The 23233-nt window shown below is 35.3% G+C and overlaps 1 protein-coding gene across 1 annotated transcript in view; it reads left to right on the top strand.

The window, feature by feature from the left end:
* LOC142347999 (neurofibromin-like) overlaps positions 1-23233 on the top strand; it is a 634373-nt gene that overhangs the window by 561114 nt on the left and 50026 nt on the right. The window contains exons 30-36 of the mRNA XM_075399163.1: positions 1211-1370; positions 1988-2126; positions 17551-17687; positions 18035-18169; positions 18341-18566; positions 20891-21643; positions 21961-22071. Of these exons, the coding sequence (XP_075255278.1) occupies positions 1211-1370; positions 1988-2126; positions 17551-17687; positions 18035-18169; positions 18341-18566; positions 20891-21643; positions 21961-22071 (1661 nt within the window). The remainder of the gene's footprint in view (positions 1-1210; positions 1371-1987; positions 2127-17550; positions 17688-18034; positions 18170-18340; positions 18567-20890; positions 21644-21960; positions 22072-23233) is intronic.

Raw genomic sequence — 23233 nt, 5'->3', positions numbered from 1 at the left:
TGTTTGAACAAAAATTCGCTTTATCGGTAGTGGTTTTTTGTTCACATGCGGCAATTTCACTTTGATTTTTACTGTTTTTTCGATTTTTTGGATCGGATTTTTTTCTAAATGGTTTTTCCAATCCTTTCATAGTCCGTTCTAGGTCTAGTTTTCTGTTTAGTCAATGAAAATTCTTTGAATTGTACGTCAGGACTTGTCCTGCTATGTTTTTTTTATTTCGTCGTCATGATTTTTGTTACGACCATATGACGTCACAGCCATTTTTTTTTCATTCGTTCATGCAATTTCAACTGAAATGCATGTGTGACGTCATTTTTCGCTCTTAGTGGAGCGAGTTTTTTTGTTCATGCGCGTGATTAAATTTTTGGTCACACTTGACTTACCTCACTCTCAAAAATGACTTCCTCACTTTGAAATTGACTTTTATTTACTTTAATTCAAAGAGATAAGGTCAAATGGGTGTGTATCACTCTAAATGAAGGTTATTTGAGATCAGCTAATAGAGGCAGCAATAACTTATACAGATTTTTAATCAAAATATAACAGATCAGCCTTCAAAGAAAAGACGAATTTTTTTGGTCTGTCTTTTTTACTGTTTTTTTAGACTGCCGATCTACGAATCTATTGCGGCTATTTTCTGGCAATCTGCCAGCTATGTTACACTACACTTCAAGTAAAGGGTGATGTAAAGGGTGGTTCTTAATCTTAAAAGTTTGACCCCACCGCTCCTCAGTCCCCCTCCTCGCACCCCCCTACGCACTGCCCCCTCCCCACTCAGCTCCACAGCCCAACACTCCCCCGTGCACTCTTCCACCTGGCGATTTAGACCCGCTCTCGTCCAGCCCTCCCAACCCCAACCATCCCCTTTTTGCTTGATCCCCCACTCAGCTCATTCCCTTAATTCTAGCATCTCTAAGCCCCAGCTGGCTACTACCAAATCCAACCGCTCGCCGGTTTTTGGATTTGATAGCAATTCGCCCGACGCTAGTCGGTTCTTTCTTACGGCCACTTAATGGTTTTTCGTGATGAATAATCTGTTCCTTAAAGTCGTCACCCTAGATCTATTCCGTCTGGTGTTATCAAGTACTTGCGAAGTGAGGTGAAAACAAGTTTGACCATTTATTTTTAAAAGACACGAAGTAATAATTTTTGCACTCACAAAAAATATTTGTCGAATACTGTTTCTGATTATAACTGTAATGCGTTGTAGGTTTGGGCTACCAGAAAGACCTTCAGACAAGGGCGACATTCATAGAAGTGCTAACTAAGATACTACAGAGAGGTACGCAGTTCGAGACTCTTGCTGAGACTGTAAGGTCAGACAGATACGAGCAGTTGGTGGACCATGTCACAATGCTATCAGCTGACAGGTGAGTGCAGTTAGCGATCAACAAAACAAAATGTGAATAGAGCTGATTTGGTGCCTTTAGGGCGAGAAAAAATGGACGTGAAGTCTAGTAAAGTCTTCAATTTCCGTAACTATACTACCGATTTATGAGCCATTTAACCAAATAAGCGTTATTTAAGATCGTCTGTACGTATATGTGCATCTTCTTTAGGTGTATGTAACGTTAGCCTAACAATACTTCTTGTGAAAATTTGAAAACCAAATAACGAGAGTTGTTTGAAACTTTGTAGACAAAATTGTATGATAATAGGACTAGAAATAACGCATCAGATTTACATACGGTTCAAGGTGCTTTGCTTTCATTGCTTAATAACGTTTACGAATTATCTCATGTTGCAGAAATTAATTTGAGTCCCTGTGCATGTAGATAATATTGTTTTCAAACTCATCGCCTACTGATTCGATCGAAACGCGATGAAAGGTTTCTCTGAAAATTGTTTTTCGAGGAAAGCGAAATCCTAAAAAGTAGAATTGATGTCGTCATATCTTTACCCCTTTGTATTTGTGTCTCTATTTTCTATTTCAGAGGGGAGTTGCCGATACAGAGGGGGTGTATGTATTTTCTATTTTCTATTTCAGAGGGGAGTTGCCGATAGTGATGGCCCTGTCAAGTGTTGTGTCCCCTCAACACATTGACGAACTATCCAGAGTCCTCGTCTCACTCTTCGATGCGAAAAACTTACTTCATCAACTACTCTTCAATCTATTCTCAAGAGAAGTCAGTGTTTTTCCTATCAATCAAATTCCTTAATGTCAAAGCCAGAAATGATTTGTCCTCAGAGCGATAGCTTGCAGCATTTACTCACGAGTACTTTCACTGGCAGTAATAGGAAGCCCTGGAAGTACTAGTTCCATGTTGTTTGCTTAGATTACGTAAAATCTCTCATTTTTACATGGTCTGAAACTTTGCACATGTTGTACTGTGATGAAGAAACGATTTGTTTATCGCTCTCACACTGAAAATTTAAATATTATAAAGCTCCTGCCTGGTTAACTTTTTTTATAGCTGTGAAGCTGTAAGCTGAGCGGAGCTATAGTGCGGTGCTCTTAGTTTTTTTTACAATTCAAAGAAGTTGAATTGTATTGGGGCGCTGTGTTTTTTACGACTCGAAGAGGAGTATTGGAGAAGTCCTTCTTTTAATCAATTTTATTGGAGTGAATTTTGAAGCGGAAAATGAAACACGTGAAAAAATTAAAAAATTTGGTGTGATTTTGTTGCTCAACAAAATGAAGAGTGGAGCGAAAAGAGAGTTGTTTTTTGTTCATATCGCTGTTTTCCAGAGAGCGAGAAATTGAGGTGTGAAAAAAAAATTCTGTAAGCGAGCGAAATTTATTGTTCACGTGCGGCATTTTAAAGCGGTTTTTTCTCATTTTTTGGTTAAGAGGTTTGGTTATAATTTGCTTTTAATTTTGGGCTGGGTTTGGTAGTGGTTTGAAGGTTTCTGAAAATTTATATGAATTTTATGCTAATTCTGATGTTTTTCATGTATTTTGCTGATTTTTGGGCTAATTTTTACGATTTTTTTTACTATTGTTTTGTTTTACTGCCTCAAATGGGTATTGAAGATACCCTTATTACTTGAACAATTTTTAGTTAGCACATGCTTACAGTTTTGTGGATTTGAAGCATTTTTTGTTGAGAAATATGACGAAAAATGTCGAAAATTGGAACTAATTTTCTTAATTTTTTGCAGTTTTTAGGTTTTTTTTCTGTTCTTTAGAGAAGTTTCTTAACCTATTATGACTTGCCTATTGTTTTGCGAGCATCTGGGTACCCTATTGGCTGAAAAGAATTTTTGTTTAGATTTATATGCTTTTGTAATATTAACTTTTTGATTTGGCTTCAAGTATTTTTAAAAAATCTCATTAGTGGTTTTAGTAGTTAATAGTTGAATTGATGAACTAATTGTAGCAGAGATAGTTTTTTGGGGTATCAATTTATGACAGATTTTGATCAGATTTTTTACCATATTTTAATAGATTTGATTTTTTTTACTTTTTTGTTTTATGGTTTTATTTCAAGATAATCGTAAATTATTGGCGGCACGTTTTGTCTGATGAGTAGTTGGATGGCATTTAAATGGATTTCCACTTCGAGTCTTTTCCGGAATTCTTCCGGCTATAATTATTTTTATGATCTGTTCACAAATTTTTATGATTTTTGAAGTCAAATTGGAGTAGTAATTTTGGTCACGCCGAAACAGGAAGTGGAGCGAAAAAGCGAGTGGTTTTGCGTCGTGAAATTTTTTCGCTCTTATTTTAAAGTAGAGTGAGAAAACGGTGTTTGAACAAAAATTCGCTTTCTCGCTAGTGGTTTTCTGTTCACATGCAGCAATTTCACTTTGATTTTTTACTGTTTTTTCGATTTTTTGGATCGGATTTTTTTCTAAATGGTTTCACAATCCATTCATAGTCAGTTCAAGGTCTAGTTTTCTGTTTAGTAATTGAAAATTCTGTGAATTGTACGTCAGGACTTGTCCTGCTATGTTTTTTTGTTTCGTCGTCTGACGCTCTTTTTTCGTTTTATATTTGTTCACACCTCAAGTCAAATTTTATGAATAAATTCTTCCTCTCACTAACTGCTTTTGCGCGCGTGATGCCATTTCTCACTCTCTCTATCAAAAGTTGTTTGCGTGATTAGGTTTTCATCATAAGTGACTTACCTCACTCAATAAAATGACATGTGCACTTTAAAATTTAAGTTTATGTTGAATTTGTCTAAGGTCAAATGAACTCATATGTGTAATAAGGGTCCCTAACGAAAAGGCTTCTGCGCAATGAGTTTTAACAAGCTTTATTAATTTATCGTTTAATTTTTTTACATAGCTTTTTGAGCGGCGTTGATAACTTTTTCAACTTATATCTGTCTCAGGCAAGTATATTTTCAACTTTAATCTGTATCATACGGCACGCAAGTATATTCTTTCGCAGCTATTCCGGCAATCCGCCGGCTATGTTTCTCAATTGTTTGTCAAATCAATTTTGCCCAATGCGTCCAATTTTATTTTCTGCCAGACTATTTCTAAGCACAAACTCTTTGTCTCTATGGTGATATAATTACGATATAATTACGACCAGGCTACGACTTTGGCATCGTGATATCTTGCACCATTGACGTGCGAGTAAGATATACTGTGACGCGTTTTAATTGCGTTTTAAAAAGCTTCCGATTCTTTGTTTACTTTATAAAAGGATCAAACGAAGTTTAGAGCAGTTTTCATACGAATATGCCTTTTTTTTTAACGAACCAAAGCTAAGTATGGGCCAGCTATCGGCCTTCTTAATTGCCCTAAAGCGATAGCTGGGGCTCTTATTGGCCGTCTCTTGGTTTTTTAAATATTAAAGAATTTGAATTGTTTTTGAGCGCTGTCTTTTTCACGACTCAAAGAGGAGCATTGCAGAAGTGTCTTTTTAATGAATTTTGTTGGAGTGGATTTTGAAGCAGGAAAAGAAACCTGTGAAAAAATTTGGAGTACTTTGACTGCTGAACAAAATTGAAGAGTGGAGCGAAAAGAGAGTGATTTTTTGCCCATACCGATTTTTTCGAGAGAGCGAGAAATTGAGGTGTGAATCAATTTTCTGTAAATGAGTAAATTTTTTTGTTCACGTGCGGCTTTTTCAAGCCGTTTAGTTCCAATTTTGTTTTCGTTAAGAGACTTGATTACGATATTTGTTAATAGCCGCCGTCAGCCTCTCAACGGCTATTATTTAGGTGCTCTCCTTTTAAGCATTTCAAAGAATGAATAGTGTTGAGGCGCTTTCTTTTTTTAGATCTGTTCACACATTTTCATGATTTTTGAAGTCAAACAAGTGATGAGTTTGTTCACGCCGAATAGGAAGTGTTTTTGTGGTGTGAAATTTTTTGCTCTAATTTTAAACCAGTGTGGGAAAACCGTTTTTGAACAACAATTTTTTTTCTCGCTGGTGGTTGTATTGTTCACAGGCGGCATTTTGGCATTGATTTTTACTGTTTTTTTTTCAAATGTTTTGCTTCTATCTTCGTTCTAAATGGTTTTGTCAATCCTTTAATGGTTCATTCGAGATCTGGTTTTTGTTCATTCAATGAAAATTCTTTGAATTGTTTCAGGTTTTGTCCTGATATGTTCTTTTTAAAATTCGATTTACCTTTTGATCACGTTTTTCACGTTTGACTCGTGACCTACATCTCACCGTTTTAGCTGAATTGATTTAAAAGTCTTCCACGCATTGAATTATGCAATATTGTGAAAACGGTCAATGTCAAAAGATAAAAATCAAAAGAAACAGGATGATTTCTTTGCTAGCTGACATTGGTTAAAGCTTTTTCTGCTTTAAGTATAGTTTTAGAATCTAACTGGAGCTACACACCAGATTAGAACACTTTTGACGACTAGAAACAAGTTGTGTCAATTTCGATCTTTGTGCTCTTTCTGTTTCAACCCCGGTGTGCGTCAACTGCGGATTTTTACGCGCATTTTAGCGATTTTCGCCTTTTGTTCTGGTTTAGTGCTTTAAAAGGGATTTGCGATGTGCGATGACGCTTAATACTTTGGGAGTGCTCAGATACCAATTGAATACAGTTTGCTTGGTATAAAAAGCTTTTTGCTGAGAAGTTTGACAAAAAAATTGGTGAATTTTGAACTATTTTTAATTGCTCTTGAACGTAGTTCATAGCAATTATTGTAAAAGTGTGTGTCTTTTTTTATGCAAAATTTTCGCTTGACAATTTTGACTTTTCGAGTGACTTTTACGCCCTTGACTTTTTGCATTTCTCCTGATGTAAAATTCACTCTCAATCACAATTTCAAGCAGCTGAACTCAGTTGGCGGCAATTTAATACTAAAAGTCAAATGAAAAGTGCGGCGAAACTGGTGTCATTTTTTACTTTAAATCTTAATAGTGGTATATGTTAACCTCTAATATGGTTGTTTGAAGACCTTTATAGAACTTCTTAGTCCCATTTTGGCTCCTCTCCCCCCCCCCCCCCGACTGAATCAGGCTGCAATTGATTAGAGCTCCCACTAGTCGTACAAGAGCAATTCTTCCGACTTTTAGTCGGTTATGTTTTCATATTTTTCTTTAGTTTTTATTTTTTGCTGAATCTTTTGATCTATTGTGACTATTTGGATCCTTTATGATTTGTAAATTGGATTGCCAGTGCTCCAATACTATTATTTGCTCAAAGGAACTTTTAATGGACTTTTTGTGCTCTTTTTTGTAGAAATAAAATTGAGTTTTTCTGGCTTTTTTTTAGATCTAGTTGTTTTTTAGAATTTTTCTTGAGTTGACCTAGAGTAATTTCTTTATTCGCAGTAGTACTTACAATAGGTACTAATTTTTGGCAGGGTAATTTTGTGGTATCTGTTTTAGTTTTTGTCTTCTTAAAATTTTTATCGAATTTGGAGTTCAAATCTATGGTTCAAATCAGTTATTCTGTCTGTTTTGAATATCTTTTGATTGAATTGAAGATAATTATGAGTTGTTTTCGTTTCAATTTGTTAGTTAATGTTGAGCACTACTTCTTCTAATTTCAACTGAATTGCTTGCTTGACGTCATTGTTCACTCGAATTGGAGAGAGGTTTTTGTTACGCGTTACTTACCTCAATCTCAAAAACTATTTCCTCACTCTGAAGTTGTCTTTTCTACACTAATTCAGCGAGATAAGGTAGCTGAGTGAATGTCATCTATTTGAAGGTTTTTGGGAGCATTTAATAGAAGCATCACCAATTTAATAGGTTTTTAATAAACATATCTCAGCATTTAATAAAAAGAATTTTGATCTGTTTCTTGAGATTACAGATCTTGCGGCTGTTTTCTGGCGATCTGCCAGCTATTTTGTTAATTGTTTAGTATGTTTCTGATATATTTTTCTTGGTTTTTCTGTCAAAAAATCGACTTTATTGTTATTCTGTTAACGAATCGACTTTATTGAAAATTTTACCGAATCACGTGGTCTTTTACAAATTGCGCGTTTGGAGTTTCAGCTTATAAAGATACTTATATCACTTCATTTATCATCTTTTTGGCTCAGAAATTTTTCCATTACTCATTTTCTTTTTATTTTTCAGAATGATTACTATCGTGTATTGTGATGTTTGTGCCGTGTGGTCAATTTTCTCCTTTGAGTTCCCGAATTGCTTGGAGTTTCAATTTGTAAAGATACTTATATCACTTCATTTATCATCTTTTTGGCTCAGACACTTTTCCATTGCTCATTTTCTTTTTATTTTTCAGAATGATTACTATCGTGTATTGTGATGTTTATTGTGTCGTGTGGTCAATTTTCTCCTTTGAGTTCCCGAATTGTTTTTAGATTTGTTCACATTTAGATCGCATTTTCACGATTTTATCTTGAATTGTAGAAGTGATTTTGGGCAAGCTGTAGCAGGAAGTTGAGCGAAAAAGGAGTGGTTTTGCGGCTTGAAGGTTTTCCACTCCAATTTCACCCCATGTGAAATGAGGAAACGGTGTTTGAACAAAAGTTCGCTTTCTCGATTGTGGTTTTGTTTTCACATGCGGCAATTTTCGTTGATTTTTAATTTTTTTAAATATTTTTGATAGGACTTCTAAAGAATTTTCACAATCCATTCTTAGTCCATATTTGATCTAGTTCTTTGTTTAGTCCAGGAAAATTTTTTGGTTACGGGTGACTTACCTTACTCTCAAAAATGACTTCATCACTCTGAAGTTGTCTTTTCTACACTAATTCAACGAGATAAGGTAGCTGAGTGAATGTCATCTATTTGAAGGTTTTTGGGAGCATTTAATAGAAGCATCACCAATTTAATCAGGTTTTTAATAAACATATCTCGGCATTTAATAAAAAGAATTTTTTTGATCTGTTTCTTGAGATTACAGATCTTGCGGCTGTTTTCTGGCGATCTGCCAGCTATTTTGTTAATTGTTTAGTATGTTTCTGCTATTTTTTTCTTGGTTTTTCTGTCAAAAAATCGACTTTATTGTTATTCTGTTAACGAATCGACTTCAATGAAATTTTTACCGAATCACGTGGTCTTTTACTAATGGCGCGTTTGGAGTTTCAATTGGTAAAGATACTTATATCACTTCATTTATCATCTTTTTGGCTCAGACACTTTTCCATTACTCATTTTCTTTTTATTTTTCAGAATGATTACTATCGTGTATTGTGATGTTTATTGTGTCGTGTGGTCAATTTTCTCCTTTGAGTTCCCGAAATGTTTTTAGATTTGTTCACCTTTAGATCACATTTTCACGATTTTATCTCGAATTGTAGAAGTGATTTTGGGCAAGCCGTAGCAGGAAGTTGAGCGAAAAAGGAGTGGTTTTGCGGCTTGAAGGTTTTCCACTCCAATTTCACCCCTTGTAAAATGAGGAAACGGTTTTTGAACAAAGTTCGCTTTCTCGATTGTGGTTTTTTTTTCACATGCGGCAATTTTCGTTGAATTTTATTGTTTTAATATTTTTGATAGGACTTCTAAAGAATTTTCATAATCGTTTTCTGAATAGTTCGCTTTCTGGATTGTGGTTTTGTTTTCACATGCGGCAACTTTCGTTGAATTTTAATGTTTTTAATATTTTGATAGGACTTCTAAAGAATTTTCACAATCCATTCTTAGTCCATTTTTGATCTAGTTCTTTGTTTAGTCAAGGAAAATTTTTTGGTTATGGGTGACTTACCTTACTCTCAAGAATGACTTCCTCACTCTGAAATCGTCTTCTCTACTTTAATTCAAAGAGATAAGGTCAACTGATTGAATGTGATATATTTGATGGTTTTTGGGAGCAATTAATAGAAGCATCACTAAGTTAATCAGGTTTTTTAATAAACATATATCTCAGCATTTAATAAAAAATTTTTTTGATCTGTTTCTTGAGATTACAGATCTTGCGGCTGTTTTCTGGCAATCTGCTAGCTATGCTTTTTAATAGCTCTCCTCATCCTCTCACCTGGCTATCATAGTGGCTCTGTTTTTACTACTGCATGATTAGTATTGATGGAGCGTCTTTTTTAACGGTAATTTTGTTGGAGAGTATTTAAAACAGGAAATGAAATCCAAAGGTTAAGTCAAATGGCTGAAGAGAGGAGACTGGTTTTCTTTTCTTCTCCCAATTTTGAGCGAGAGCGACATAGGTAGGTATGAAATACATTTTCATTAAGCAATTGGTTTTTAATTACGTGCGGCTTTTTTAAAACAGTTTTTTAGTTTAAACTCCAATTTGTTCATTTAAAGGATTTTGTATCGTTTACCCAAACTAATAAAAATGCGTCTGATAGTTTTTGACCATCTGAAGCAAACGGTATATAAAAGCTTATATAATCAATTTTGAGCTATTTTTTACCATTTCGCCATGTTGTATGCTTTTTAGCAGTTTCTGTATTTTTGCTAGCTGTTTTTTCTTCAAATTTTTATAGCCTTTGATGAGTACTGTGTTTACAATTAGCTGTTTTACTTTTTGTTATTTTTGCTCAATCTTAAAATTAGGGCCATTCTGTAGGTTTTGTTCCTAAAAGGTACGATTGCTGGCTAGACAGGGCAGTTTTCAGTGAACCAAATAATTCAAGTGTTTTTTTGGGTTCTTTTGTTCCTTGCATTGTTTATTGTTTAATAGCCGCCCTCATCTTCTCAGCTGGCTATTATAGCGCTCCTAAGTATACAATCCAAGAATTGGTTTGTATTGGTGCGCTGTCTTTTTTTTATTTTTGTAAGATGTTTTCACACCTGTTTTCATGACATTTTTCGCTTTCAAAACGAGATAAACAGGTAAAACTCAGCGGGCATCAAGTTTCATTAGAGGCCCTCGTTTAGTAGTCCCTCAAGTACTCAGAGTGGTGAAGCTACTGGGAAGGCCGTAATTCGAGGTTAAAAGGTCATTTTTGGAAGTTTTTGAGCCTAAAATAATAAAATTTTTAGCACTTTTCCGTCATTTTTTGGATTTTTTTGTTAGACCAGTCTGAAATTGAGGTTTATTAAAGTTGATAAAGGTCCTCTGCAAGACGTAATTGCTTTTACGGCCACTTTAAGAGCTATATCTATTACTACTCCAAATATAAACACTGTAATTTTTACTAATTTTTTCAAATTGTTTGAAAATGTTTGTCATTTTTTGAGTTGTTTCCGACTTCGATGTCCAACAACCTCCTCTGGGGTTGAATAATAGGTTACTGGATATTTTCTAGTGGTAATGAAGTGGTTTTAAACATTTGAACTTTGCGAACTTTACCAATTTTTTTTTATCAAACTAGGTTTTTTTTTCAAACTTTCTGACATTTATTGTCATTAGTCAAGTTTTCCAGCCCCAGGGGACAAGAAGCCTCCTCTAGGGTTTGCTAACTGTTTACCGAAAATATTTTTTGGCCATGGAATGGTATTCAACATTTTAATATCTTTTATCAATTTTTTGATAAAGTTGCATTTTTTTTAAATTTTTGAAATTTTTTTTGAGTGGCCAGGGAACCTCCTATAGGGTTTGCTAGTATGTTACTACAAAGTTTCTAGGGGCAATAAAATAGTTTTCAATTTTTTAATATTGCAAATGTGAGGAATTTTTAAATAAAGCTTGCAATTTAAATTTTTGGATTGTTTTCAAATTTTTCCATTTTTTTGTCATTCTCTGAATTTAACTATCTTTACTGGCCAACGAAACTTTTTAGATGTTGTAGACGGTTTTCAAAACAGAACTCCAGAGTAAAAATATGTTTTTACTTTTTTATAGACCTATTTTTTGAAATTTTCTTTAAATTATTTTCTCTTCTCAGTTTCTTGATGCATTTGTCATATTTGTCCAGTTTATCTACTTAGTGGCAGATTCATCTCTTTCAAGGTTTTTGCGCGAGTTAATGAGTATTTTGAAATGAGTCATATATGCCCTTCAGGTTAAAAGCTTCAAGGGTTTTAGCAATGATCGTTTTTTTGGTTAGTTTGTTTGATTCTTTTAGTTTCTCAACTTTTGAGATTTTCTCTTGTTGGCTGGGATTGTTCAATTGATCTGCTGGTCAGGTTCATTAGGTCTGTCTTTCATTCAATTACTTGGATTGTATTTCAGGACTTGTCCTGCTATGTTTTTTTAAAATTGTTTGGAAATTTTTGTCATTTTCTGAGTTGTTTCCGACTTCGATGTCCAACAACCTCCTCTGGGGTTGAAAAATAGGTTATTGGATAGTTTCTAGTGGTAATGAAGTGGTTTTAAACATTTGAACTTTGCGAACTTTACCAATTTTTTTTAATCAAACTTGGTTTTTTTTCAAACTTTTCTGACATTTATTGTCATTATTAAGTTTTCCAGCCCCAGGGGACAAGAAGCCTCATCTTGGGTTTGCTAACTGTTTACTGAAAATATTTTTTGGCCATGGAATGGTATTCAACATTTTAATATCTTTTACCAATTTTTTGATAGTTGCATTTTTTTTAAATTTTTGAAATTTTTTTTTGAGTGGCCAGGGAACCTCCTATAGGGTTTGCTAGTATATTACTACATAGTTTGTAGGGGCAATAAAATTGTTTTCAATTTTTTAATATTGCAAATGTGAGGATTTTTTTAAATAAAGCTTGCAATTTAAATTTTTGGATTGTTTTCAAATTTTTTCCATTTTTGTCATTCTCTGAATTTAACTATCTTTACTGGCCAACGAAAATTTTTAGATGTTGTAGACGGTTTTCAAAACAGAACTCCAGAGTAAAAAAATGTTTTTACTTTTTTATAGCCGTATTTTTTGAAATTTTCTTTTAATTTTCTCTTCTCAGTTTCTTGATGCATTTGTCAGATTTGTCCAGTTTATCTACTTAGTGGCAGATTCATCTCTTTCAAGGTTTTTGCGCGAGTTAATGAGTATTTTGAAATGAGTCATATATGGCCTTCAGGTTAAAAGCTTCAAGGGTTTTAGCAATGATCGTTTTTTTGGTTAGTTTGTTTGATTCTTTTAGTTTCTCAACTTTTGAGATTTTGTCTTGTTGGCTGGGATTGTTCAATTGATCTGCTGGTCAGGTTCATTAGGTCTGTCTTTCATTCAATTACTTGGATTGTATTTCAGGACTTGTCCTGCTATGTTTTTTTACTTCGTCGAACTTTTTTTCGCTTTACCATTTTGCCGCTTTTTCGACATTTTGCGTAAAATCTTTTTGACTTCTCTAGGCTAGTTTGTCTCTTCTCTCATTCTGCTAAAAGTGATTTTGAACATCAGTTGCTCAGCAAAGCAATTCAAAATGAACAGAGTCGTTATAAAAAATTGAAGTCAGAAATAGAAACGGGATAAACCCATAAAGCCCAATTTTAGATGCCCGCTATTTGAACGTCGTTCCTATAAGTCTTAGTTACCTTCTCTAATGCTTATTGGTATTGATAGTAGCCCCTGTAGCCTCTCTCTAAGAAACAGAAGTATGTTCAACTACGAAATGCCATTAAAATAAATCTGATTAAAAAATGTTTTTGTACAAAAATCTTTTTTTTTCAATATCTTCTATTATTTCAATCCCAATCATGCTTATTGGAATCAACGGCGGCTATTTTCCGGCAATCTGCCGGGTATGTTTAAATTGTTTCTGTCATATTTTGAGTGGGGAGATGCTTGAGCAGAAGCAAAAACCAATATATTCTGAAATTGATTAATGTTGGATAGCTTTTTAAAACAATTTTATAGAAAATTTTGAATTTCGACATTGCCCTTCATTTCTTTCCCTTTCCTTGTTTTTGTCTGTTTACAACATTTTTGTAGTTTTCTGTAAATTGGTTAGTTTTTTGTCGATTGTTAGCGAAGTAAGTCATACTCAATCACCTCTCTCCGAAAATGAATTTCAGATCTTGAATTCAGATAGTCCCCTATTTTAGAGTTCTGTTGAGTTGGTTACAAGATTGCTTTTGGCCGCTAACTCATACACTGCAACAAAATCCACATAATGTTTTTGAGCTTGCAATTTTGTTTTGGCAAGATGCTTTTGAGTATCTTTTAAGGCCTAATATGGCCAAACATTTTTTCCTTGTACCTGCATTTGCCAGCTTGCTTATCACTCCATAAAAGTTTAATTCGGATTTTGAATTGAAATGTTAAATTTTGATTAAAATATTACTTGATTTGGCATATTGTCTCAAAGCATGGTAGTCATAACTGATTTGATTTTGAGCGGTGTGCAGTTTTCTTCTGTATAATTTCAATCCTTTGCCATGAGACGTTTTTCTTTCTATGTGTCTGATATCATCAGTTTTTAGTAGCATTTTACTTATTTGTCTCTGATCGACTCAATGGAAATTTAAAATTGATTGGATAGTTTGTCTATATGAAACAGTAAGACGCTTGTTGTGGAAGTAGATTATTTTTTAAACAATTTCGAAGCTGCATGCGTTTTGTGACTTTCTTTTTACATATTTTCAAAGCAAAATTTGAAAATTGAAATCAAGTTTAATTTTAATAGCCCCCTTCATCTTCTCAGACGGCTATTATAGCGCTCCTAATTTTTACAATTCAAAGAATTTGAATTGTATTGGGGCGCTGTCTTTTTTTTTAAGATCTGTTCACACATTTTCATGATTTTTGAAGTCAAATTGGAGTAGTGATTTTGATCACGCCGAAACAGGATATGGAGCGAAAAAGCGAGTGGTTTTGCGGCATGAATTTTTTTCGCTCTAATTTTAAAGTAGATTGAGAAAACGGTGTTTTAACAAAAATTCGGTTTCTCGCTAGTGGTTTTTTGTTCACATGCGGCAATTTCACTCTGATTTTTACTGGATTTTCGATTTTTCGGATCGGATTTTTTTTCTAATTGGTTTTCCCGATCCATTCAAAGCTATTCTAGGCCTAGTTTATTGTTTGAATTAAATTTTCATTTCTCGCTAGTGGTTTATTTGTTCACAAGCGTCATTTTGACATTGATTTTCTGCTTTTTTTCTTATTTTTTTCTATTTTTTTAAGAAATGTTTTTCTCAATTCACCCATAGTCCATTCTAGGTTTAGTTTTTCCTGTTAAGTCAATGAAAATTCTTTGAAATGTACGTCAGGACTTGTCCTGCTATGTTTTTTACTTCGTCGAACAAAAAAATGTTTCGCTTTACCTTATTTTGCCGCCTTTTCAACATTTTGCATGAAATCTTTTTGACTTCTCTAGGCTAGTTTATCTCTTCTCTCATTCTGCTAAAAGTGATTTTGAACATCAGTTGCTCAGCAAAGCAATTCAAAATGAACAGAGTCGTTATAAAAAATTGAAGTCAGAAATAGAAACGGGATAAACCCATAAAGCCCAATTTTAGATGCCCGCTATTTGAACGTCGTTCCTATAAGTCTTAGTTACCATCTCTAATGCTTATTGGTATTGATAGTAGCCTCTGTAGCCTCTCTCTAAGAAACAGAAGTATGTTCTACTACGAAATGCCATCAAAATAAATTGGAATTAAAAAATGTTTTTGTACAAAAATCTTTTTTTTTTCCAATATCTTCTATTCTTTCAATCTCAATCATTACCAATATTATCATTACCAAACTTTCATTATTGGAATCAACGGCGGCTATTTTCTGGCAATCTGCCGAGTATGTTGACCATTTCGCTGATATAACTGGTTCTTATGAGCTTGATGTCATTTGTAACACTCATAGGTAGTGCGTTTTTAACAGCTTTGACTCTTCGATGAAAATTAAAATTTTTGAAACAGGTTTTATAGGTGGATTCCGCATCCTTCTGGATATGTATCGCTTTCTCTTTATATTTCACTGCGTTTTTAAGATTTTTTTTCTAGTTTTTAAGATATTGACCGAATCATATTTGTTGTTATAGGGCGCTTTTAGGCACTCGACCTTTCTTTTCTTGCAAAATTATGTTTAAGGAGCACCTGCTCAGCTCTGCAACCTTAAAAAAATTGATTTAAATTGAATAACGAATTCGACAGCTCGGTGATATGCATTTGCATATATGTTTGGACCCCGCTCATCCGTATTTTCGACTAAACTACCTATCAAATGAAGAAAAGATAGGAGACTTTAAATTACGGTATAGGAAAATTTAGCATATAGTAGGGAAAGATAGGAAAATTTAACATACGGCTGGAAAAAAATTGGTGTACGAGTACATGAATTTGTTATGAACTCAAACCACTTATTGAAATAAGCAATGCTGCGTTAGAGGGCCGGTCAGACCTGCTATTAGCGATTCTGCGGGACAAGATAAAGAACAAAATAAAGCAAAAAAAACCTTAAAAATGCCCAAAACTCAATACCTTAGTAATAAAGTAAAAATAGCATCAAATGAAATTAAAAGTAAAGAATTTAGCTTTTACTTCAATAGAAAGCAAATAGTTCCTGTCTTTAATGAAACTAGGTAGCAAGTCGTCATGAAGAACAACTAACAAGCAAAGTTGAAAAAGCATTGATTTTTTGACAGCATATATTTTAAAAAGTAGCATCTATCTAGTATGGCAGTCAAAACTACCATCTATCTAGTATGGTAGTCAAAACTACCATACTAGATAGATTTGCATGTACTTCTTCAGGAAATTAATGGGACATGTTTTTGGTGAGACTGAGTCATAAGACTACAAAATAACAAATGCAGGCAAAAATGCAAAATTTTACAAGTACTATACAAAAATACAGTGTTGAAGCCATTAAAACCATAAGTTTTTAACTGAAAGGATTATGGATTACCACTTGGGCCTCAGCTAAACATTAATGAGGCCTCTTTTGAGAGCGACTATGTAAAAGACAACAAAAATAACCGCTGATATTGACCAGTGTCAAAACTGGTCAGTATCAAAAGTTTTTATGGAAGCGCAGTGTCGAAGTCGTTGAACGAACCGTTAAAACACAAGAACGATAGAGAGATGAATGATTTCTTCACATAAAAGTGGACGGGCATGTCACTAACCAGGTTAAGTTTCAAGTTGACAAAAAGTCACAAGAGCCCATAAGTATCACAAGAGCCCATAAGTATCAACTGAAAGTTTTAGATGTCAAACTCTGCTTTTTAAGGACTCCAATTGGACCTTTAATTAATGAGAGCACAGGAAGAGTGACAATTGCAGGCAACATGCAAGAAATCGTTAGAAGTTTTTGAAAACACTTTGTCGAAGCCATTGAAACCATAAGTTTTTCTCTGTAAACATATTATTTTAGAAATGGCCGTATTTGATTGTAAATGGCGGCCTTTGTTAATTTAGCCTTGATTTGAATTCATACTTGTCTGCAATTGAGAGAAGAATCTAAAACTTGTGAACGACAGCGCCCCGATACAATTGCAATATTTTTTGACAGTAAAATTCTACGATGAGACCAAAACTAGCCCTTCTATCGCGGCTTGTTTTTAAAATTACTTAATTATTCCAAATCTAAATAAAATACATATATCGGCAAAAAGAATTTAGTATATCAAAAAATGAATTTGGGATAAATATTGATTTAATTTAGCAAAATACCGGCAAAACTTTAGTTCTAGATCCCTCTTAGGAAACAGAAATGAATGTAGCCCTGATCTGAGTTTACGAAGTTTGTATTGTCCGTTCTGATCTCTTTTTTTTTCGGAAAACTTGGTCAAATTTTCCTAAAGAAACATTCAATTCCGTTTTTCCTGAAGGCTGAATTTTCATAAATTTTATTACAATGTCAGATCAAAAATTTCGGCAGGCCTCCTCTATCTTTAAACATAAACTCAGTGACACTATTTTTTAGTAAACTTAACCTATTTTAGCACAAATGATGAAAAATTCGAGTAAAATTACGGAAAATGTGAACAAAAACGAAAACTCAAATCAGTCTTATGTCAAAATTTTTAACCTCGGTAACTCCACCAAGAAACGAAATTTAAAAAATATTATTTCAATTTGACATTCTGCGCTTTAGGGGCTTTCTAATGATACCACTCACTACTCTCTTCGATGAAAAGAACAAAAATCAAAAATCCAGTTGGGCGTGTGCCCCCCACCCCGCCACTAAGGCGGGGTTTGGAACAAAAAGGAAGGCTCAATACATTGCGGTAATTTCTCATATTATATTTGTTTGGATATGGTACACAGATCTAATTACTCTGTTTGCTCTAATCTTTCGATATGCTTATCGAGAAGCAACAGAAAGTTTTGCTCAATATTTCGTAATTTTTTTTGGATTTTGGTCGTTTTTGGGATTATTAGTTCTATTCCCGAAAAAAAACGAAAAACAATCTTTAAACTAATAACGACAAATATGAGAAAACTGATATGGTCATTTTAGGTTGATGCAGCAGACAATATGCACTGTTTCTTGCGTGGAAACTCTCTGGCATGTAAAGTAATGACCTACTGCTTCAAGTTCTTTGGGACCTGCTACCTGCAAGAGGTCATCTCGCCACTTCTTCAGGATCTATTCAGGTCTAACTCACATCTTGTTTCATCTTTCTTTGAAATTATTGCTGGCTTCAGTTTGTAATTTGTATACTAGAAATCGTTTTTATTGGTCAAGATACAAAACTATATCCTCGTGGTTCAGGAGTAGTCGTTTTACAGGCAGGGCATTATCAACGAATTTTGAAAACTGACCAGTGCTGGATCCGAACAAGTACCTCATAACTTCCAATCGTAATATGAAACTTCCAATCGTAATGTCAACTCGCCTTAAATTCTCCAACTTAGGCATCTATTATAAGCACTTCTTCGGTTTTTTTCAGTAAAGACACTTTTTTCAGCTCTTGTATCGTTTTGGAAAAGAGTTTTTTTAGAGAGGAGAATATCCAATGCTCGTATGAAGTGGATTCGACTAAACTAGAGAGAAATGAGAAATTGGAGGACAATCAGGCGAACTTGATAGCTCTCACAGAGAGATTCTTCAACACAATCATGATGTCATCGGAGAAGTCAGTAAATGATATTAGTTCTAGTAATTACAAGAGGTTGAGATTAGGTCATTCCCCTTAAAAGTTGTGTCCTGCTGTTGAAACAAAATTCGTTGCCTGAAGAATCTTTGATAATTTGCATGAGTAAGGAAACGATTTGTAAACCCAAAGAAGTTTTCGCTCCTCGTTTAGGATTCCGATTCAGCTTAAAGTAGTGTGCATCTATTTGCACAAAGTGGTTTCCAACCGATGGCCAGACTCGGCAATTTCCTCAGTTGGCTCCGCCCTCTTTCTCCGATTCATCAACCCTGCTCTCGTGTCCCCATACGAGAATGGACTGTTGTACCAGCAGCCCAACAGCAGAATACAAAGAGGCCTCATGCTCATGAGCAAGATTATGCAGAACATCGCCAACCAGGTAAGGAATAAATATCTTTCCATTTTTGTATCAAGTTTTGACTAAAATTGAATGATGTGGTTTTTATGCTTATTCATCCTAACTGATCACTTCATGGATAAGTTTGCAATGAAAAGTGATAAAACAGGACATTTCAAACTGAGTGCAGCTATATTGCGTGTCTTGGCTAGTTATAATTGCTAAATTGTTCAAAAGATTGTAAAAAAACGAAGAATGCATATATTCATTAAAAAAAACTGGTATTTCCGGAAAGCTGTTAAACCATTTTGTTCCCTCGCCCGGCGCCTGAAGGAAGCACGCAATTCTGTTAAATTTGTTAATTAAAAATTTTGGAAATTCGGTGTTGAGAACTCGGTGGGGGTATCGCATGAATTTTCTCCCTAACGAGAAAAACGCCTGGTCGAGAATTTAAAAAAATGTCTTCCTCTAATGCAAAATTTTCGCTTGGCCGTTTTTGCGCTTTTGTTCTAGGGCATTCTTTTCCTCTCTAATGACTTTCACTCTTGACTTCTTGATTTTTACGTGATCTGAATTGCTCTCATTCCGAAATTAAGTATGTTGCCAATACTGAGGCGATTTTAAATGCGATAGCAAATCGGGTTTATCTGAGTGGGCAATGCAACCGACTCTAAATAAAATTTGACCGCCTTTTCTTTAGTCGGTTTATTTTGCATTCTAGACTATGCCTTTTTTAATCATCAAGGGCATGCTATATCCCGATTTCTCAGCACAAAAGTTCCACAATTCTAATGTAATAAAACTTAGTGAATGGTTTCTTCCTATATTTATTACTTTCTTTGCTCAATTTTCACCTTGTACATAATTGTTCAAACCCTCCAAATTTATAAGGGGCTATGAACTTTATGGTAGCCTAACCTGTTAGCCGTGAATCAATCGTGAGGCTATTTATGGTCTCATTGGGGTTTCTCCAAATTTCAAAAAAAATTGAATTGTATTGAGACTCTGCCTTTTTTTTATGTCCAGCTCTCCCATTTTTGAGGTAACATTAGTGTGGTGATTTTGGGCCCGCCAAAGTAAGCAGCCGGAACAAAAGGCGAGTGGTCCTGTCGCGTAATTTTTTTCCGAATATGTTTTAAGTAAAGTAATAACACTTATCTATGAACAAAATTTGCTTTCTCGAAAGTGGTTTTTTTTGTTGACGTGGGCATTTGACTTCTATTTTTTCCCGATTTTAATGGGTTTTTGCTGAAGTTTTTTTTTCAAATCCAATCCTAGTAATTTCGAGGTCTAATCTTTTTTTGTTGAGCCAAAGAAAATTGGGATTCTTTCCGTTTGTGCCCCCCCCCCCCCCAGCTGAGTGGGTGTATATTGGCTCCCCCCAAACACACATGCCATAATTTTTACATAATGATTTACTGTGTAATGACGCGTTCTGTGTAGAGCCCAGAGGGCTTCAAGTCACTTAGCAGCTTTCTTTGACCGTTGCTAGTTTTTAAGAGCACACCCCTTTAGCACGTTCGGCCGACCCCCCCCCCCCCCCCAAATTCCACTCAACCTCCCTCCCCCCATTCCTCTCAACCCCCCCCCCTCAAGCACCCCACTATAAAACTCCCTACTGTACCCCTTTTTTCTACTCTTTTTTTCCCCTTTCCCAGTTAAGTTTAAGCTATTTTCTAAGCCCCAGCAGGATACTGACAAAGCTAAGCGCTGGACACTCGCTGTAGAGCAATTTGCCCGACGTTATATGGTTACTGTTTATTTTGTGATCTCCCTCGTTTTGATAGGACCGTTCAATCACGCGTCGAAAACTCAATGTGTGATCATTATGGTTGAATTATATAGCTCCGCTACTTAATTGTGTGAGTGACGTACTTTATTATCCTTCTTGTTTCCGTTCTTAGGTCAAATGTGTACATTTTTTAATTGGTCTCAAACGAATTTTTAACTCAATTGATTGAATACATTTTGATCATACTTGACTTACATTCTCAGTCAACATAATGTCTTTTGCACTTCAGAACTTAAGTTTAACTGGAAATAGTGGAAACTCGTATGTGTAATAAAGGTCCATAATAAAGGGGCTTCTGTCGGAGGAAATTGAACAAGAAATGTAAATTTATCGCTTGAATTTTTGTTCAAAGTTTTTTTGCGGCAGCAATAACTCATTTCTATACGAGTTTCTACTTATATTCCTTCTACCAAGTCTCGAATGAATTGCTCATATTTCCTGAAATGGGCTAATATATTTCAAGTTCTGACGGAACAAATTTGAGAATAAATGTCGTATAAAGCATAGCTTTTCACTTTTTTCTAGTAGTGCAAAGCAATGTGCAGTCAAATTAATTTATCTGATTTTATTTCAGGTATTGTTCTCAAAAGAACTGCACATGCGTTACTTCAACGAATTTGTCGCGAGTCAGTTTGAAAATGGTCGACGATTCTTCTCCAATTTGGCGAATGAAACACAAATTGTGCAATACATAAACAATCACAAGTCATACGTCACTGAAGTATCACTGATTTCTCTGCACAGATTGTTGAGTTCGTATCAGGAAGCAATCGGTGCGTACTTGGCTACTAATCGAGATTTAAAAGTGATTGGACGTCGCCCCTTCCAAAAACTGGTCACGCTTCTAGCGTACCTCGGGCCGCCTGAAAACTGCAAACTTTCCTATGAGTCGCATCTTTCCACAATGGACTATCTGACGTCGCCAAAATTTGAAGAATTCATGTTGAAACACCAAGCTCACACGAACGACGAGTTCAAAATTCTTCAATCTATGAATATTTTCTATCAGAGCGGATATTCAAAAGCTGGCAACCCTGTATTCTATTATATTTCACGTCGATTTAAAACTGATGCTATTAATAGCGATATGTTGTTGTTTCATGTAATTTTAACCCTGAAACCTTATATGGCTAAACCGTATGAGGTGATAATAGACTTCACCCACACTGGACCGGAGAACAGATTCAAAACTGAGTTCCTCCAGAAGGCGATGATTGTTCTGCCCGATATTATGTTCCATAACTTGGCTTATGCATATGTGATCAACTTCAATTCATGGCTGAGAGAATACGTCAAATATCATGAGCGTCTGCTTGTTGGACTTAAGGTGGGTACTTCCTTTTCAATTCTATGAGCGTGCTAAAACTAAAATGCACTGAATTTTGACTGCTTTCTATTAGAGCATACTTGTTCCAGTTTGATACCAAGAAATTCCAACCAATTGACAGCGTTTTTCAGATACTAAATTTTCAGTTCTTATTCTGTCAGGTTTTGTAATATGTCAACTTTTTAGCTGTGATCTCTTAAAGAATCTGCTTGCAGTCTGTAAATGAGTTTTCTGTTCAATTTCAAATTACTTAACTTTGTTTAAATCCGAAGAATATTTTTTGATGTACATATAAGTCAAGACTATTTGTGTTTCAGGCTAACCGTAAGCTGGTGTTCTTGGATTCGCTGTCTCAGCTCAATGACTTTGTGTCACCAGAACAGCAGCAACTGCCAGGGGGAACAGTGGCCCTGGAAGAGGATAGAAAGGTACTTGTGCGAACATTTCCATGCCGCAATTTCTTTTAGAATCGAAACTGGCAAATTGGAGTAGCGTTAGCAGAAATGGTGTTCAACCAAGGGCATCAAATGTTCAATTGCTCTCAAACGTTTGCAGCGGTTATATTAGCCCTGCTGGTCTTCTTTCTGCCATTTTTCGTTCTACTGATTTATCTGATATTTTTTTACGTCTGGTCATTTGACTTTTCGTCCTCAAAGCGGGATAACAGGTAAATCGGAGGGCGTTAAGTCGCTGAGCAGTTCTCTTAGAGCCGTAAAAGTACTGATTTTTATGTAGGCGATTCGCCGAAATTGTTGAAGAGACACAAATTCATGGTGTGAAGGGCGGTTTTTAGAGTTTGACCCCACTCTTTCCGCACACTGTACCCGCTCCCCCACACCACGTACAATTTTAAACTCCCTGTGTACCCTCTCTCGTCCAGTCACCTGCCTTTAAACCCAGCTACTCCCACCTACCAGTTCCCCCCAATCTCCGTTTCCTTCCACTGACCTACGACAACAAACCCCTAAGCTAAAAAAAATGAGTTATCAGTTTCTATAGTTAAATTAGGCTGATTTTTTATTGCTCTCATTTTTTAATCGCTCGGCTTTGAGGTCTCTTAAAGCCTTAGGGCTTACTAGTCTCTCAGGTATCTAATTGTGTGATACACTGAATCCGCCTAAGAGCTGTAAATCCGTTAGCCTCCCTTTAACACCCCACCCACTTAACACCTCATCAGTCACCTACACTAAGCCCTCTTCACTCACCCACTTATTCACCCCAACTCACCACACCCTCCACTCCACCTCGTTCCAACCGTACCCCTCACACTCGTCCCATCAGCGCTCACCATCCCTCCACCACCTAATCTGCTGCCATCATGCTCATACCCCAACCTGCCTTTGCTTCTATGGACCTACCTCTGGCCCGACATCAATTACTTTGGATAGAAATTGAATTATCATTTTTTTTAAAAATTCTATAGTTAAATTAGGCGGCTGATTTTTAAATTGCTCTCATATTTTAATCGCTCGTTATTGAGTTCTTTTAGAGCCTTAGAGCTTACTAGTCTCTCAGGTATCTAAGTGCAAGATACACCGAAGCCGCGTAAGAGCCGTAAATTCATGAGCCTCCCTTTAACACCCCACCCAC

This window comes from Convolutriloba macropyga, chromosome 10 (genome assembly GCF_964194025.1).
Source record: "Convolutriloba macropyga chromosome 10, txConMacr16.3, whole genome shotgun sequence".
NCBI classification, from domain to species: Eukaryota; Metazoa; Xenacoelomorpha; order Acoela; family Convolutidae; genus Convolutriloba; species Convolutriloba macropyga.
The sequence above is the reverse complement of the archived record's forward strand: the minus strand, read 5'-3'. Positions and strand labels throughout refer to the sequence as shown.